The sequence below is a fragment of the Aspergillus puulaauensis genome, chromosome 3 (genome assembly GCF_016861865.1).
Source record: "Aspergillus puulaauensis MK2 DNA, chromosome 3, nearly complete sequence".
In the NCBI taxonomy this organism is placed as follows: domain Eukaryota; kingdom Fungi; phylum Ascomycota; class Eurotiomycetes; order Eurotiales; family Aspergillaceae; genus Aspergillus; species Aspergillus puulaauensis.
The window spans coordinates 1,938,975-1,956,733 of record NC_054859.1 but is presented as its reverse complement, the minus strand read 5'-3'; the positions used below and the strand labels follow the sequence as shown (position 1 = coordinate 1,956,733).

The 17,759-nt window shown below is 48.9% G+C and overlaps 3 protein-coding genes across 3 annotated transcripts; all 3 read right to left on the bottom strand.

Annotated features, from left to right (window-relative positions):
* Nucleotides 1–4,789: 4,789 nt before the first annotated feature.
* Nucleotides 4,790–8,479, bottom strand: APUU_30783S (DEAD/DEAH box helicase; the record flags this gene model as incomplete). The annotated part of the gene is made up of 12 exons (XM_041701914.1): nucleotides 4,790–4,930; nucleotides 4,984–5,134; nucleotides 5,206–5,391; nucleotides 5,449–6,199; nucleotides 6,261–6,442; nucleotides 6,502–6,532; nucleotides 6,589–6,715; nucleotides 6,775–6,844; nucleotides 6,900–7,001; nucleotides 7,059–7,651; nucleotides 7,701–8,038; nucleotides 8,098–8,479. 12 exons carry the CDS (start codon nucleotides 8,477–8,479, stop codon nucleotides 4,790–4,792), a joined length of 3,054 nt encoding a protein of 1,017 aa, XP_041554752.1.
* Nucleotides 8,480–11,589: 3,110 nt separating this feature from the next.
* APUU_30782S (uncharacterized protein) lies at nucleotides 11,590–13,678 on the bottom strand (the record flags this gene model as incomplete). Its single annotated transcript, XM_041701913.1, has 8 exons — nucleotides 11,590–11,789; nucleotides 11,847–12,040; nucleotides 12,098–12,265; nucleotides 12,326–12,459; nucleotides 12,538–12,870; nucleotides 12,938–13,039; nucleotides 13,097–13,266; nucleotides 13,336–13,678. 8 exons carry the CDS (start codon nucleotides 13,676–13,678, stop codon nucleotides 11,590–11,592), a joined length of 1,644 nt encoding a protein of 547 aa, XP_041554751.1.
* Nucleotides 13,679–14,206: 528 nt separating this feature from the next.
* Nucleotides 14,207–17,099, bottom strand: APUU_30781S (uncharacterized protein; the record flags this gene model as incomplete). Its single annotated transcript, XM_041701912.1, has 8 exons — nucleotides 14,207–14,813; nucleotides 14,866–15,365; nucleotides 15,423–15,564; nucleotides 15,618–15,823; nucleotides 15,877–16,129; nucleotides 16,188–16,853; nucleotides 16,902–17,017; nucleotides 17,073–17,099. 8 exons carry the CDS (start codon nucleotides 17,097–17,099, stop codon nucleotides 14,207–14,209), a joined length of 2,517 nt encoding a protein of 838 aa, XP_041554750.1.
* Nucleotides 17,100–17,759: the final 660 nt, after the last annotated feature.

The following is a 17,759-nucleotide window of genomic DNA, read 5'->3' as shown; positions in this document are numbered from 1 at the left end:
ATGTATATACAAGTCCTATCTATTATATATTTTTATTTTCTTAGTCGTGATATACTCCGCTATGAAGGATATATAAAGTAAAGTACGTAAATATAAGCATTAGATTATATACTACTGTGATTCTCTGCAGTGGAGGTCAATGATATCGGTGCTCCCGATGCGTAATCGGAGGCATCGATATCCGGTAGCTCCACCATCGGTTAGGACTACTGCCGATATCTCGGTGGTATCAATATAGAGGCCTAGGTAGCTGGTAGATTTAGAAAACAACGACGCCAGAAGTCAGCCTTCGGGCTGCACTTCGGCACTTCGATAGCTTCGATATTTACCGACCTCGGGTTGTTATCACAGTACTAATATCATTAAACTATAGAGATTAGCTTATTTTTTTTTTTCTTATAAGGTAGATATAAGCAGATAATAAGGATATTCTAAATAGAATACCATTATACTTATAGAGCCGTAATATTAATAAAAGGAAGCTTAATAATATAATAAGAATTATACTTAAGAGTCTATAGCTAGTACTGCAGGCTCCGAACACCCCCGATAACTACCACCAAGGAATCAATATATCGCAATCCTGCACAGGCAGCCATGGTAAATGATCGGCACCAGTTGGGCACAAGACTTGTATGTCATGAGGTTTTGGAAGAATGAGATTGGGCGATTTATGCAGGGTTCAAACACGAGCGACTAAAAGGCGCCAGTTGGCCGTGTCAGCCTTGCGCCCAGCCACATCCAGAACACCTCACCGGGAGAAGGGTGTGCCTTCTTTCCTCCAGCATCCCACTGTTAGGCCAGACAGAGAAGATATAACTCCAGGAAGCAAACATGGCTGCTCTTTCGCTTGTAGTCCGAAACGCTGTCCAAGCGGCCGTCAGCGATTTCAAGGCGAACCTCAACAACGACAAAATCTACGCCGAGATATGCGCCATCCAGACCGTTGACGACGTCTACGACTTCACCGACGAGCTGCAAAAGAAGCAAGGCGAGAGCCGACGTCTCCGGCAGCTTTCGAAAATCGAAACGTACCTCAGCCGCCTGCGGGATTTTGCCGGCGCCGTGGATGTCTTTGTGCAGGTTGAGCCGAAGATCCTCGGGTTGATCTGGGGACCGATAAAGCTTCTGTTGCAGTGGAGTAGCGTCGTGACGCACTCGTTCGATAGAATTGTGAATACATGTTCGGATATTGGGGACTTGTTACCGGAGTTTGAGAAGGTTGCAAGCCTGTTCGCGCAGAATACAAAACTTTATGACCTTCTGGTCTTGTTCCTCAAGGATATATTGGAGTTTTACTCGGTTTGGTTGCAGACATTCACGAGGAAACGTATGTACAACGAAGACATATTGCGAAGAGGTTTGAAAGCTAATCACCGTACATTTAGGGTGGAAAGAATTCTTCCAACTGATTTGGCCGCAGAACAAAGAGCACATCGATTTGATCAAAACGCACATCGAAAGACACACGCGGCTTATGCGCACGGAGGTTCGAATGGAAGAACTGCATTTAGAGCACGACATGAGGTTAAAGGAGTTGCAGCATTTCAAAGATACTGAGCGTTCGCGGCGGCAGCAAGAGTACAATGCCATCAGAGCTAATGTCAATCCCGCGACATATGATGATCGGCTTGACGGGTACCACAGTCACGTTTGTGAAGGCACTGGGAAATGGCTGCTGGAAGACAGCGTCTTCAAAAAGTGGCTGGACCAGGCTGATCAGACAACGCGGGTGCTCTGGATACAGGGGATTCCAGGCGCCGGTGGGTTACTCTAAATCTCACTCCGATTCAGACTTGCTGACTATTCGCTAGGAAAGACGTTTCTGGCAGGTGCTGCAGTGGACGAGGCAAGAGCCCACGGCCACACGGCATTCGCCTTTTTGAGGCACGACTCGAGCAGCAGCACGCGGGCTCTCACCGTTCTCAACTCGCTCGTCTTCCAACTGGCCGGGCATCACGAGGATCTCCAGGCTGCGGTGATTCACCTGCCCCTGGACCGCATCAAGAGTGATCTTAAAGCGGGGGAAGCACTACTAAAAAGTCTTTTGGACTGTGCCGGTACTACCTACCTTGTCATCGATGGTATCGATGAAACTGATGAAATCGAACGTGGGAATTTGCTAAGAACGATGTGCAATCTGGCACAGAAATGCCCAGACGTGCGCATACTGCTAAGTAGCAGACAGGAGGCTGACATACGAGTCATACTGGAGCCTGTATCAAACTCTATTCGCGTGGATGAAAGGAACAAAGAAAGTATCAAGGCGTTTGTTGATGCTCGGCGGACACAACTTTTCAGTAGGAGCCAATTCCCCGACGCGGACAGGGATGAAATCACCAGCGCATTTTCCTACATCCCATCGAAAGCAAACGGTTGGCAATCCGCAATCTAACCAGATACTCCCACTGATAGTATCATCTAGGGATGTTTCTCTACGCCAGTCTGGTTCTAAAGGACATCGAGCTCATGGACGATATCGGGGAAATTCGTGAGTACCTGAAAGTATTACCAGAGGACTTGGATGGCGTGTGCGTCTTTCCCATTTGTATCGCGCTCGTAACAGTGCATCAACTGACACTCGTTCAAGGTATGCGCGAGTGCTGGCGAGGATTGAGAAACTCCGTCCACATATTCGCGACAAAGCTAGGTCAGTACTTGGCTGGGTGGGCTGCGCGCCGACGCCCTTGACGATCGAAGAAATCCAGCATGTCCTGTCAATCCATCCAGGAGACCTCGAGCCTAGTAAGCCGGTATCAGCAAAACCCAACCTGAATCACCTCTGCGGGCCGATCGTTGAGATTGTAGAGGACCGTGTAGAGTTTGTGCACTTTACCGTGAAAGAGCATGAGTCCCCGGGCCCAATTCAGGAACTTCAACTGACAAATTCCAGATATCTATTTAGTGACAAGATACAGCGGCACATCACCGAGTCCGACGCCACTTCAGACCTTGCTATGCGTTGCATGACGTTGCTGTCGCAGCTGCACTACGATGCTGATACTCTTGAAGATGACGATATCTTTACAGACCTGATGCTTGATGGATGTTATAATTTTCATTGGTTCGCATCTGGCCAATGGTTCGCCCTGGTGAAGAAATATCTAGAGCAAGTGCAGGCGCAAAGAATTCAACCGTCGAAACCCTTTGAAGACTGTGTCAAGACTTTGATATCTAACCGAGCGAACAGTGCATTTGAACCAAAAAGCGGTAGTTCTATCAGATCAATATACCCAGATAGCTTTGGAGGCGAATCTCAGGAATTATCGCAGTTCCTCGGTTATATAGCCCAGTTTGCCGACAAATGCTCGCAGAATTCGTACCATGTCAAGAAGGGTAAGATCAATCCTAGTTATCCTTGGGCGTTGTCTCCCAATTTCTGACGCAAGCAGACACATCCTGGCATATCCACGATCCTTTAACAACGTTCCAGGCATCTCTTGCACTCTACAGTAAGTTGGAAGCCATGATGTGTCGATCCAGCGCCCATCGACCCGGATGCCTCTGTGATCTCATCAGGGAGAATATGGGTAGACGTCCATTTAAATGCGGGTATTTGAGCTGTTCCTTGCAGCGACAGGGCTTCGACTCGAACAAGCAGCGTGACGTGCATGAGGAACAGCATAGTCGCGCGTGGAAGTGTAGTACGCCTGGATGCGAATATGAGAAGACTGGCTTCCTGTCAGAGCGCATGAGGGACGAACACCTTAAAAACGCTCACAGGACCGAGACACAACATACCAATGCTTTCGACGTCAGTTATGGAGATGCTGATGAAAATATATTGGTAGATCTGATCAGGGCAGGTGAATTTGGAATGATTCAGCAAATCGTCGGGGAAAAACTGTTCATAAGCAACAACATCTTGTCGGCAGTTGGTAGATTTGGGGATCTTGCTATGGCAAGGCTCTTCCTTGATTCAAATTCGAGGGACTATAGGATGCTTGAAATTCTTGCTCCAGCAATATCCGCCGGGAACATCGACCTTGTCGAACCTCTAGTGGAAGACATTCCTCAAATCTGGACGACATCATCGTCAGTATACGGTGACACGTGGGATGGGAACGTAATCGTTGCTTTCATTGAGAGCAATGCCGCCCAAATGCATGTATTATGCCAGCGGTATGTCCGGGCCTTTGCACATTGTTATATCCGTCTGAGAAACAGGGTAGCAATGTCCTGCTTTACGAAAAATGTCATCGCCACAACTGGCCGAATGCAGGATAAGGAGAGCCTTCTCATATCAATATGGGGTTTCATGGTCGAAAATGAATGGGTGAAGCCAATAAATCTGTCATCTGCCTTGGGCGCAGTTGCGAGCACTACATGCTCCGTACAACTTGGCAGGGAACTTCTAAAATACGGGGCTGAAATTCAAGGGGCCACTACTGTAGTTTCCCCATTACAGGTGGCTGCGCGCAAATCATCTGCGCAAAACGCCGAATTCATGAAATTCTTGCTCCTCTCCGGTGCCAACCCATACGCAACTTCAGGTAAGAAAACTGGGCCTCATAAAAAGATCTCAGAGGAAAAGGGAGCACAGGAAATATCTCAGTGGCTTGGAGTATCATGGGATGAGCTGGTCTCCCAGACTCAGATTAATAGAAAGGCATCAGACTCGTGATTCCGGGTCTGGTTGAAGAAGGTTCTAGGCAGATGATGCTGAATATTCATGTATCATTTATTTTAAAACACGGAGCAGGCGCGAGACACCCATATGCTGTTATAGCCGACTAAACCCTGGCTACTATGCGAGCGTGAATACTTGCTGTAGCTTCTGCGCAAGGTGTCAGCAGTAGAATCGAAGGCCGCCGGATTCTCTTACTTCGCGTCTTTGACAGTCGAGATCCAAGGACGACAACTCCTCGTCGGGCCCTGTTAGCGAGATTTGCGTTATCCAATTCTTATCATCCTGAAGCCACCGGACATACTGCCGCGCAGTTAGTAAAGTGGAGCGTTTATGCGAGGCTTGGAGTTTCGTACATCTTCTATAGAATTTTCCACAAGGTATCTGGTGACTAGGACATTGCGTGTCTGCCCAATGCGATGAACACGGCCGATTGCCTGCTCCTCGAGCTTTGGATTCCAATGGGGCTCGAGAATATGCACGCAGGTCGCTGCGGTCATATCAATCCTGGAGATCAACTTAGCCATGCATGCCCTGTGTCCAAACTGAATTTCTAAATATCAGAGAATAGCACAAACCCTTCTGCAGCACTGCGAGTACTTGCCAGCATCACAGTGCAGTTGTCGTTCTCATTGAAGCTCTGCAGTGCGGCAGACCGATATTCCAGACTTGAGCCTCCATCTATCCGGGCAAACTCGTAATTGCAAGCACGTAAGGCATCGCCAACTCGATCGAGCATCTTCGTCCATTGGCTGAATACGACACTATTACATCGATGTTAGACTGTTAGATTCCTATCACATACTCAGATCCATGCTTACCTCTTTACAGGTTTAGGGCTTGCTTTTTCTGGAATTATCTGCTCCTTCTCTAGGTTCTTTAGCAGCGCCTGAACCTTTGTGAATGGCTTGTTCGAGCCAGTGGTGAAATTATAATGTATGCCACCGGGAGACTGTAACGATGGACCTTCCTCTCGCTCTGGAGCCGAAGACGTAGCCTCCTGTGCCTTTTTGTATTCATGCCAAATAGCAACCTGGGATTTCGGGAGCAGATCCTCCCCGTGGTTACAGATAAGTCGCATATTGTTGATGACGGACAAGGTGTTGTTGTTGTCCTTCCTCTCACATGGCTCCCCAATCTGAGGTATTTGTTCCGGCTGACCCAGCTCTATTATGAGTTTGGATGCCCTCCGCTGGAAAAATCCATATATCTCCCGTTCGGCTGCTGCCAGCTGGATTGGCTCAATCACCTCCGTCTTGTCCGGGAGGGCCAGGTCCACTGCATCTTCGACCATGGTCTTGGTACGCCGCAAACATGTGGCAGCAACGAGAAGCTTTAAATTGCTCACGCTCACGCTCACGCCCCCTGTTCCTTTTCGCTGCATAGGGCCTGCAATCCAGTAGTCAAACAGTCGCTTCTGCCCGAAGGTCTCGACCTGAAGGAAGGCCAGGAGAGCACCGTAATCATCAAGCGAATTTTGAATCGGCGTGCCCGTCAGACACCATCGGTAGTGGGAATTGAGCTCGGCTGCTGCCTTGAACTGTGCACTGGTCCGATTCCGTATGCGATGAGCTGGTCATTGGCTATATTAGCGGGGGCCAGGGCAGGCAATAATGTAGGGTGATGACCCCACCTTCATCCAGTACAACCCTGTACCACTTTTCATCTCGGAGTTTCTTGTCTGTTTTTGAATCATGGTGCAGAGTCTCGTATGTTGTGAGTACTATGTCGTAGTGCCGATTGAATGGTTGCTGCGCACCCTTTCGCTTCGGCCCATGATAGACCAGGTACCGCACCTGGCCAGACCGGATGTGTCTAGATTTTGAGAGACTGTAAGCAAGCAATAGAAAAGCGAGTGTGGAGCAAGAGCATACGTCTTTATCTGGTGTTCCCAGGCAGGAATTGCTTGGGTTATTGTTAGCAAAATTAGTTGTCTTGTCTCGACGAGATTCGCAGCTTACTTGACTTTGGTGCAATGATAAGCGTGGCTCGAGGATGACTGTCTGGAATACTACTCCTTTCATCCAAGCTGTCCAGGCTGAAACAAACGAGGGCAAGAAGACTCAGGGTTTTTCCCAATCCCATCTCCTGTTCACAGTCAGCTTTCAGTGCAGTATTGTAAATGTAAGAGTCTCAGTCTCACGCACATCGGCCAGAATACCGCCGTTCAAAGGAGTCGGCTTGTCTTGGGTTACACCCGTGATGTTATTACGGTACCTGAGTTGGCAGACAAAGTTAGGGATTCTGATGGATAAACTGTGTCGCTGCTTACCCTGAGGAGTCCTTAACTCGCCCCCAGAGAGACGGAAACCTATAGTCATGCACCCTACTCACTTCCCTTTCAACCATCACGGAGAGCGCAACAAGCTGATACCTATTAGGGTTGATCAGTGCGGGATTCTCAGAAACGAGGGCTGGCATGCCTACTCACTCTTTCAAGGTAGTCGAAAGCCGCTGGCTTTGCCTGACAGCAGAGCATATACCTGTGTCGGGCATGGCGGAATCAAAAATCTGCATGATTCTATTCTTTTCCGGAGAAGAAATTGGTCTCGCAGTTTGCGGTTGCGGTTCCTGGGCTTCACCAAGGGCCACTATTTCCCCAAGTTGCGGCCTTTTGCCGCCCGGTCTGACCAGATAATTCGGGTTAAGATAGGTGATGCCCGGGTCAAAGCGCGCAGTTATTGGGTGCTGCAGAAGCGCACCCCCTTCGTTCAGGCAAGCAGCAATACTGTCCTTGTCGTCCCGGTTTCCGTATACCAGTACGTGGACCATTGGTTCTGGATCTGGATCAGCGTCAGGCCCAGCGTCCGTCGGTTTGGGAGGAAACAACGTCCCCACCAAATGCACTGGATGTTTCTCGTGGAGCTTCCTCAGAGCAGGCATAGTGATCATCCCGACGTATTTTTGGTTTTGGGGCTGTGTGCACAGTAGGAGTTTTAGGACGTTGCCAAAGGGCTCGATGCTAACTTGCATAGGTCGCACGTCCCCTTTCCAATCGAATGACGAGATTGCTCTCACCATAACCTGACTCTCTTAGCGCGCATCTAATGAATACAGTATATGGACCGCTCACCTCTCCGAAGCAGGTATCAAATTGTGCGCCCTCAGCTCCGTGCTCAACACAATCCTCCATTACCACGTCTTCATTCCGCGGTACGGATTCATCAACCGTCTTCGACATCTTGTCGGATGTTGAGCTCTCGGCTCCAAAGGTTTCATGCGCCGGCAACGGTGGAAGAGTGTCCGAGTTCGCGGCCATCGCGGAGTATCTGGACCCGGGCACGTCGCTTACGGAGCTAGGCGTGGCTATTGTCCTGCTTATCGGGGAGGGGGGTATCGTCGGCCCCTCCACTAGACTAGGGGGTGTTTCCTCGAAAGGCCCGACGTTGACGCTGCTCAGCTCAGTGATATCTGCGAGAGAAGCTGTTAGCGGGGAATCTGCAGAATTGGAGGTGAGCGGTAGTGGTCACCATTTCCGAATTCTATTGCTGATTGATTCCAAGATACGTGATGCGTTGAATCCAAAACAACATTGCTATTGTCATAGTTGGACCACTCAGGGAGGCCAGGCGCTAAATCCATAGAATCATAGTCAAGCATGGGTATATCCCCGAAGGTTGAAATTCCAGGTAGCGCATATGCATCGCCTCCTCCTGGATAGAAGTCCTGATTCAAATGCTCAGGAATCGTTGTCCCACGCAAATATTCCTCCTCGGCAGCGAACTGCTGATAGTTGAAGAGGCCGCAATTGAATACTGCATCGATATCGCCTGGGCCGTCTGTCAGGCAGAGTCGCTTGTTGTCACCACCCTGTTCGGTGCTCGAAGACCGTCCGCGCTTAAGCGGCTCCATGGAGAAACTGTTGGAGATAGCTGGCTAGCTACCAGCCTTGCAAGGTCTTTTGGTGTAGTGTCTAGCGTCTCATCAGAAACAGCCTTGGAGGCACCTGGGTTGTGAATGCAAATTTGGCCAAGGAGGGGGTTGCAGAAAAGACGTCGAAAGTGTGCCCATGGACCCCTGTCTGCATAGCCCCGTTTTTGTTCATTACCTTGCGCGTCAATTTCTCTTGATGTTTGATGTTTCTCTCGTGTCAGCCTCGTCTTGGCCTTGCATCTTATTCTTTCACCGCCACGTCTGTTCGGCTGACATGGCGCTGAGGCGAAGGAAAAGGCTGCAAGCCAATGGGGACGAGCTGTATGGCTGGACTGCAGCCCAACTGGAATGTGCTCCTGCTCTGTGGCTGTGTGATGCCTTGAATATGTCTCTTCGTGTGTTTCTGCCTTGTGAAAAGCTCGAACCAAGGCCTAGCCCTCAAGGACACCCGCCATACTCCTGCTCAGTGTTGAGTTTGCGCAGCGTGGCATACTGCGTCATTGTGCATGAAGGTGATCCAACCTTGAACTTACCCCTATTTCTCTTGTGGTATCTCGCCTTGAGCGTCCATGGACATAGAACAGTTCGTAGCCTCATGGCCAAGCCCACGGACAGCAGCTAAAATAGTTATTTTCTTAGGATGATTATCTACCTACACTATTTCTGGTGCTCAAGTCGTCGCGGATTAAGGAACGAGTTATACCGACTACATTCATAGCCGCGAGGAAGCGACCTTGTCAACATTACGGGGCGCTTACACGGCTTAGGATACCTTGTTCCACGGTAATAATAAGGAGTGCCATTTCCAGTGCAGGCTGGATACCGGTTAATGCAGACACTAAACGTGCGTGCCTGAGCCAAACCCGGCATCTAGATCCGGGGCGGATTCTCACCAACTCAGCTTCTGTCGTGGTTTACTGCTGCTGTGGGGCAATCGGACTGGATTTCCGAGGATTTCAGTGTTGTGCAAGGATGGGTCCATTGTCGTAGCAGGAGAGTCCAGTTCCGTTAGTGGAATAGTAGCACAGCATCAACATTACTACTCGTAGAGATATTGCAATAGGGATCTCGTAAGTGGTAGTCACCCTTTACTGAGTATAGCAATACAAAGTTGACTCTGAAACATAAAGGTAGCTGTTTCGAATGCGTACCATCCAAATCTAGTAGTCTATATAAACCCGTTGCCGCAAGACTCGAGTGAGTGCGTTATACTAGTATCATGTCGTCAAGTTCAAATGCAACCAGTCTAAAGTATGGTCTCAATTGAAGACAGTTTGGTCCCCGCTTGCTCTGGTCTTGCGTCAACGTACGCAGCCCTAGTCTGTTATCTGAGATTTAAATAACATTCCCACGTCCATTTTGAATTTCACAGTTGAACTCTGTTGTTTGAGAATGAACATAACTAGTTACTCGATCTTCGATCTCAACGCTTATTAATATTACTCTGGGCCTGCTATTTGCTTGCTGGTATAAGCTTCCTGTCTGCCCGCCATCTCGGTGCTTAAAACAACACAGTAAAAGGCATCTCTTCGACCTCCCCCCCGAGATCCTCCGTACCATCCCCCCCGAGATCCTCCGTACCATCCCCGCCGAGGTGCTAGTACTATCTTACAACCTAGCTGAAGTATAGCTTATTAACAATAAGTCCTGCCAGTCTTGATAAAACAAAAACTGTACTGATATATCAGGAATATTTGTACACGAGGTATAGTTAATTTAGTACTTGGTAACGAACTATTTTCCTTCTATAATATCAGAAAAAAGACCATAAGTATATTATATTTACGCAAAAGTAATAGCTCCTACTAGCAGCACTTACTATGTGTTTCGCATGATTCGGCGATGCGTGGAGTGGATTACTGAACAGGAATTAGCTATAGACTGCCGCTAGTAGATCTGCTATACCCTCTCTTGATCAGTAATATTACATCGCGGTAAACTATTTCTATCTGTTACATGTCCCTATAAATACACCGACTGTCAGAGGTGCGAAGGACAAGCCTAAAGCAATTAGGTACCAGAACACTTTCTCGCTGCCGCCGCATGTGTTGGTTACACCCCCTTTTTATAGACACTTTTAGAACAGGGTGCTGATATTAACGGGGAGAGCGACATGTTTAGAATGTCCTTGGTGAATGTCGCTCGAGGGGGATACTTGCTCCTAGCCCGTCTTCTGCTTAATAGAGACATTGATGCTGATTATACATACATCCCTTAGAGTAACTAAACAGGAGATACAGGATAAGGGACTTTTTAATGACTTCCCCGGGAGGCTGACTAGTTTCTATAATATAAAAAAAGACTAATCTTAGTTTAGCCTACTTAGTATGCCGGCCTTTACAGGCTATAAGGAAATTATATAATTACTTTTCTTATTAGAATTCTATCTTTCTTAGTTAACCTGCTAATTTCTCCAGGCTCTCTTTCTTATAGCCAAAGGTAGCTATTTAAGTATCCTATAAGCTCTCCTAGCCGCCGCTGACTTTAACGCCTTGAATAATTAACTATCCCGGCAGATAAAAACTGATGCTTTAAAGCGCACTACCGGTAAAGGTCATATTAATTATATAGAGCTGCTCCTAGAGACAGGGGCTCCTATCACGCGAATGTCCTTCAGCAGCGGACTCGAGTCTACCCTAATATATACTATAATAAGGGGCCCAAATAGAGTAATCAAGCTACTACTTAACCGCGGTGCAACCATTAGTAAAATAAGTCTGACACGGGAGACTCCCTTTTTGTAGGCAGTGGTGCTAGGGTTCCCTCATACTGTAGTATTGCTTCTTCTTACAGGGTGGACCCGAGCACCCACGGGGTAGCGGCTTTCAAGGGCTGTGGGCACTGCTTGAAGAGGGGTTTTATAAATTATCTTTTTTATACAGATATAGAATAGTATTATAGTTCTATCTTTCTTTATAGCCTACTTAAAGTCTTTATAATATCTATACCACAGGTATTTCTCTTTACTGGAGTAAGAGTTAGGATTATACTAATGTTAGGAAGAATGCATAGTTATAGTTTAATCTAGATCTATGCGATGGGTCAAGCAGGTTTGGCAGCGTTAGGCCACCATGGGATTATTATTTCCCCTATGCCTCTATGGCCCTTGGCCCCTGAAGTTGAGAGGGAGCATCATCCTGAACCGACGTCCTGGTCTGGGCAAATTTCCACGCAGGGATACCACGAGCAAAGAGTTCGTCAAGTTCCTCGAAAGAACGACCTTTCGTTTCAGGAACTAGAAACCAAACCAAGATATAAACAAGAGTACCTGTTCCAACCCAGAAGAAGACTAAGATTTTGGACATAGTCAGTACAGCACAGTTCAATGGACTAACAGCCTGCTTACCAGTGTTGCTCATACCGAGGGCTGGGCTATTGAGCATGAGGGGAGCGATGTAGACGTATACTGTCGCCATCCCCTGAATGAAGATGATAGCGACCCCCGTTGTTTTGGCACGAAGTCTTGTCGTGCCTGTCTCAGCGACATAGATATATCCCATCGGACCACAGGAGAGATTGTAGCCGACGCTCCAGACGCACCTATGCATTATTAGCCGGCTCCAAAGGCATGGTGGAACGGGTAATGGTTCTCCGTACGCAAATGTAACTAATACAGGACCAACAGCTGGCCCTTCTGCTCTGAGGACGCCGCCGATGATAAGAAGAGAGAAGATGCAGATTGGGGCAAACCAAAGGAGCAGCGTACGTCGACCGAGGCGTTCGACAAGAGGAATGGCGACGAAAAGCATAACAATCGTAACAACACTATGAAAGCATTAGTGAAATCATGAAGTGGTTTTCCACACACTCTGGGTGATAACGCACTTGGTTGCGACGGTTCCGTTGAACGGATTGGCCAGGCCGGCCATGTCGAAGAAGTAGCTCGAGTAGGTGGAAATTATGGGGACGCCAATGGCGACTTGCCAGTGCCATGGTAGGAACGAGATGATCAATCGACGCTACCATTCACGACAAATGTGATTATTAGTCGGGGGAAGAAAACAAGGTAACGAGAAATCAACGCGCTTGCATCTTACCAAGTTAGATCCCCGGAATACATCTATGTATGACCCTGCATCCCGAATTGCTGCAGTCTGACGTGATTTCTCAATCTCGAGCATGATCTTATTGTATTCTTCGTCGATATTGTAGCCCTCGACGCCACGGTATACCTTTTCCATGACCTTTTTTGCTTGACTTTCGCGGCCAGTAACACAGAGCCAACGGATCGACTCTGGAAGGAAGAGCCATGCAATAAGGGCAGCTGCACACAGTGCAAATTGGGACAGAACAGCGTGGCGCCAGTTTGAAGGTTCGTCTTGAGAAACGATGTTCAGTGATATGGCTGATAAGAATGAGCCTATGGAGTACTACACTCCGTCAGTACTCTACTAAATAGTGTGCTAAAAACAATGCAAGCTTAGAGGTGTAACCCACAAATAACTGAACAAGGCTCATTAAAGCACCACGGCAAGGGGTCGGTGCCATTTCCGAGATATACACGTTGATGCAACATTGCGCAAGGCCAATAGAGAAGCCCTAGAAGCTACTGATTAGCCAGAGTCGCCGCAGAGTCACGAACGATTGAGCACCCACGTCAAGGAACCGAGCACCAAGCCAGTGCGTCCAGTGTGTGGCTAGTTGCTCCAGGACACAAGCCCCGGTCATGATGATTTGGACAGCAAATATCATCCACCGACGACCAAATTTGTCTGTTGGGTAGGACCCGATTCCCGCACCCAGCATAGCAAAAACATTCTTGAGAGCTTGTTGTATTTTAGGTCAGGGGGCATTCAGGAGCAGCTTTCTTTTTCGAGGTCAGGAGGAAGACTTACAGCCCCAGAGAGAGATATGCTGAGGATCAATTTTGTACTCCCCATCAGGTTGAAGGTCTCCGAATGTGCGGATAAACCCGGGCAGGGCGACAATACTCCCAGACATCTGGACCTGGTATCCATCTGAGAGCGCCCCAACCGCAGCAAGAATGCAGATAATCGAAGCGAATTTGTAGGTGCGAAGGGACTCCAACAGGCCTATTTGTCTACTTGGCGATACTGTCGGCCCAGCATTAGGGACCTTGCCATCAACGGGCGCTGCATTTGTGTCAGGCACCCGATGTTCGACATGCGCGACGGCCGGTTTGTCATCAACGATGGTAGACGGAGAGGCGGTAGTCATACTGGAAATAAGCTTCCGTGTATTTTATTGAGAAGCAACTTATGAGACATGAACAGGAGTATATACTTGTTGTAAGCGCCGCAGGGAATCCGTGTCTAGATGCCGGAACCGGTTACTAGGCATGACCCCAAAGGGGGTGGGGATCCAGATGGGGATCCCTCGGCTGGTGTCAAACGCGGGGAAAGGTCTCTATCATTTCGCTACTGTTATACCACTGCATTCTAGGCTGGCAAATGTCTAATCAAATTCTGCAAGACTAGAACGACACTATATTGACAGCCACTGTCATATATGTATTCAAATAAGCATGTATTTCCACTAGTAAAGGATCAAGCAGCTTATCAGGTAGACTACCGTAGACTCCGTGCACGCCGCCTAGACTCAGACAAACAATATGAAGAATCAACACCACGAGTAAGATGAGGGGCCCTAGTTTCAGTGTTGATGTCATGGGAAAATTCATCAAGGGGGGAAGATAGGTTCCCAGTAGCATTCATAATAAATACAATTCCAAGACTTATATGCACGTCACTGAATCAGGGAGACAAGCTGTTTAAGATGGTCAACAGCAGACAGCAAATACTCCCGCTGTTCATTGGCGGTATTCCCCCTGGTCGTGCTAACACCGGGGGCTGTGGGAAATGTGTTGGCAGGGGACAGATCATCTCTATTCCAAGTGACCTCGGTATGAGGATCCTCTAGAGGAACCCTACATGGAGCCATCGAGTCGAATGGCAGCCCGACGGACGTGACTTGCATTGGCGCGTAATTTCCAGACTCTTGTAAGGGCTCTGATAAGGTCGTTGTTCCAATCCAATTTTCTAGGTCTGCAAGCCCCCATTGGGCAGGGTCACCAAGGGGAGAAGGCGGAAGCAGAAGGGACCCTTGGACTTGCATTTGCGGCAGATCTGGATTCGGGACATATGGAAACTCTGGAAGGTTGAACGAGGGAAAGATGCCCCCCTCCGTTGTTTGCGAACCATGAATGTCTCTGTTTGACAACATGGGTTCATGTGCCTGAGAACCCTGACTACCGCCCGCTTCTAGCTCTTCTTCAACGAGATGTGGCTGGCCATGGTCAGGTCCGATGGGGGCCTGCGGCATCGGTGTTGGGGCTCGGGAAAGATGTGTCTTACTAGAAGCATTTCAGTGAATAAAGCTCCTGCGGAAACTGTGAACGGACTAACCAGAGCATCACTAGCATTTGGGTTCCTGACTGTCGAACAAATGTAGGAACATGCGGCTTTCCGGGCTCTCCAGCCATATGCAGGGCAGTACGAAGGACAAGGTCGCGCTTCCCACCTAATCGGAGGAGAATGGATGCCGCGAAAGGGAAAATGCCTGCGCGGTGGGTCGTTCGTACTGCTCCTGGGGCTTTCAGTGACTCCGCAAATAGCCTTGTACAGAGACCCAGCAGAAGCCGCTGTTGTTCCTGCTGCCGCCTGTGGCTGATTTGGGACGCATTGCACAGTTGAGTCCGTCTTCTTGCAAGATGGACGGCCAAGAGAAGCCAACAGCTAAGGGCGTCGTGTGATAGGTGCCAGTTGAGGTGAGATTTCCCTTCTGTATGACACCATTCCTGGATCCACTTCTCAGTATACGACTTTACATGCTCGAGCTCAGCGTCAATGGAGAGGCCAGCTCCAGGCCCTGACTGATACTGCTCCAATCTTCTCCGCACATCTTTCTAGTGCGATCGGTCATCATTCACATCAAATACGTGTGGGTTAAGGTACTGACTCACGTCGAAAAGAAAGAGATGATAAAGTGCCGCCAGCGAAATGCAAGATGGCCCCCAATAGAGATGTGTAACGGTATCCAACTCGTTGTTATCCAACTCGAACGGGGCAAGATCCATGGGATGGCGGCCGGCGAAACTTGCGAAACTGATGGGAGAGCGTTAGATATGGGCCAGCATTGTACAAGCCCGGGCTCTTACCGATGTTCATTAATTATCATGAAAGCTCTGGTGCGACAATTGTTGTTCCGAAGTTTCTCAGCCTCCGCGGTATCACAGCCATCCTCGTCGTAGCGGAGAGACAGGCTCAGTCCAATTTCAGCAGCCATTCTGGGCACCATGGCAGCATGCATCCACCGCTGTTCGTCGAGTCGCGAACTGGGAGAAACACCCCACCGGGATAAAATCTGTTGAATCAACGTTAGCAACCCGGAACAAAGCAAGGAATCTGGGTGCGGACAATTTGCGCTTGAACTATCTCAATAGACCTAGCGCCAGCGGCAAAGACGACGAGCTTGAGATTTTGGGTATGCGCATGGAGACGGAGCGCTTCGGTGGCCTGCCATTTCGGGCTATCGGGCAACTGGGAGAGAGCTGTAGCACCAACAGCAAGAATAGTGGTCGTCAATAAGGCCGACCGCGCGCTCACATACTCCACGGTGTGAATCGTAGGGTCTAACACCGCCCATTGGGGATTGATCATGTCAAAATACCTAAAGTAGCACTTGAACATCAGCCGTGCCTCAATCTGGGTCTTAGCTGTTTACATACGCCTCGAAAAGGTCCTTTGGCCTTTGCTTCGTGACTAACCCCCGCTGGATAGGGTCCAGATCAGGGGCTACATCGCACTTGGATCCGGACAGTCCATGCTCATAATAGCGGCTGTGTTCCTTTTCGATTTCTTGGAGATCTTTAGTTTTCCACTTTCTGAGAAGACGCGCTTCCTCCACCGGTAAACCAGGAGATGTACGCGAAGCGGGGGGCTCTACGCTGTTGCTCTGGTGGCCATGTATACCATGGAGGTCCCAGCCGCGCTCTGCAAGTCCAGCCATCGCCCACAAGGGGTCTTGCAGACCTTTCGCGTCATTGGCAACCTCATGGCTTTTACCTTTCTCGATTGGAAGCTTGCCGGGAATGTGCAGGATCTTTTCAGGCTCGGACGGGGACAGTATAGTTCCACGAGAGCCATATGAGGCTTCCCGAGAGACACTGTCATCAAGATCGATTTCACATTGGCTTCCGGCGGTCAGGTTGTTTCCGGAAGAGTCTCGAACATCCGAAATGGCCTCCGCATTTCCTCTTCCATACAGCCCAGACTCAGGCGTCAACAGAGACTGGGAAGTGGTTGAGGTTTCCACTCCAAGAACAGGCTGAGTCTGTGCTCTGAGCCACGAGGACAACGCCTGCTCATCTCGGAGCTTGTCCAAAGTGCGCCGACTAGATCATTAGTGTAGTTCCCGGATTTTGCAGCTTCACCGCACATACTTCTTGCTTCCCTTGACTCGCCCGCGCCGACTGGGCGGGAAAACGCACGCTGCGGAGGACAAGAAACATCGGCGACACTGTGGCCGGCCGGTAACCAGTTCGCACTTTGCTTTCGCCTAGGATGGCGTGAATTCATATCCGCTCACTTGTTTTATCTTCAAGGTAACTTACCACACGGCAGCTATTGAGAATGGCCATGTCAGCTGAAATCCACTGCTGTGAGGAACGGGAAGTAACCTTTGACAAGCGTGATTTGACCGGCGCTTCTCCCCGCCCTTTTTCTTGCTGCTCTCGCCTGTTGAATTGCGCGGCATTTCTCATGTCGATTACTGCAAAAATTGCATGCAGAACAAGGGATCGATTATTTACTGAAATCCGGGAGGTGCAAACAGCAGCGTGGTGCCCCAGAGTAAGCAATCTGATAGCCGGGATTCTAGTACCCGGAGGATGCAGAATGTCGCCCCAAGCATTACGGAGTAATGTGCGGGGTAAACTCATCCTGAAGCAGTGGTCAATCCGGCACTGAATACGTACAAGAATGGTGGCTGAAGGTGGACACGCCTTGACTGGGGAGCCCTGACTCATGTCCACATTAATTTCACCTCGAGGCTGGGTGGTCGAATATGTTATCAATAAATCAGGCTGCTTCTCAGGTGAGACGGATAACGATATTTTTTTAAAGAAAAAAATAAGATTATTATTATAAGCCCTGTCTATCCTCCGGTGAAGAGCCGCAGGTAGAAGGCATTGTCAAGCACATGCAGAGTAAATCAGTTACCCGTAAGCTGGACAGCAGCTAGCATATATGATAACAGTTCTAGTTCTAAATGCGTATTTATAAATTCCTATCATTAACTT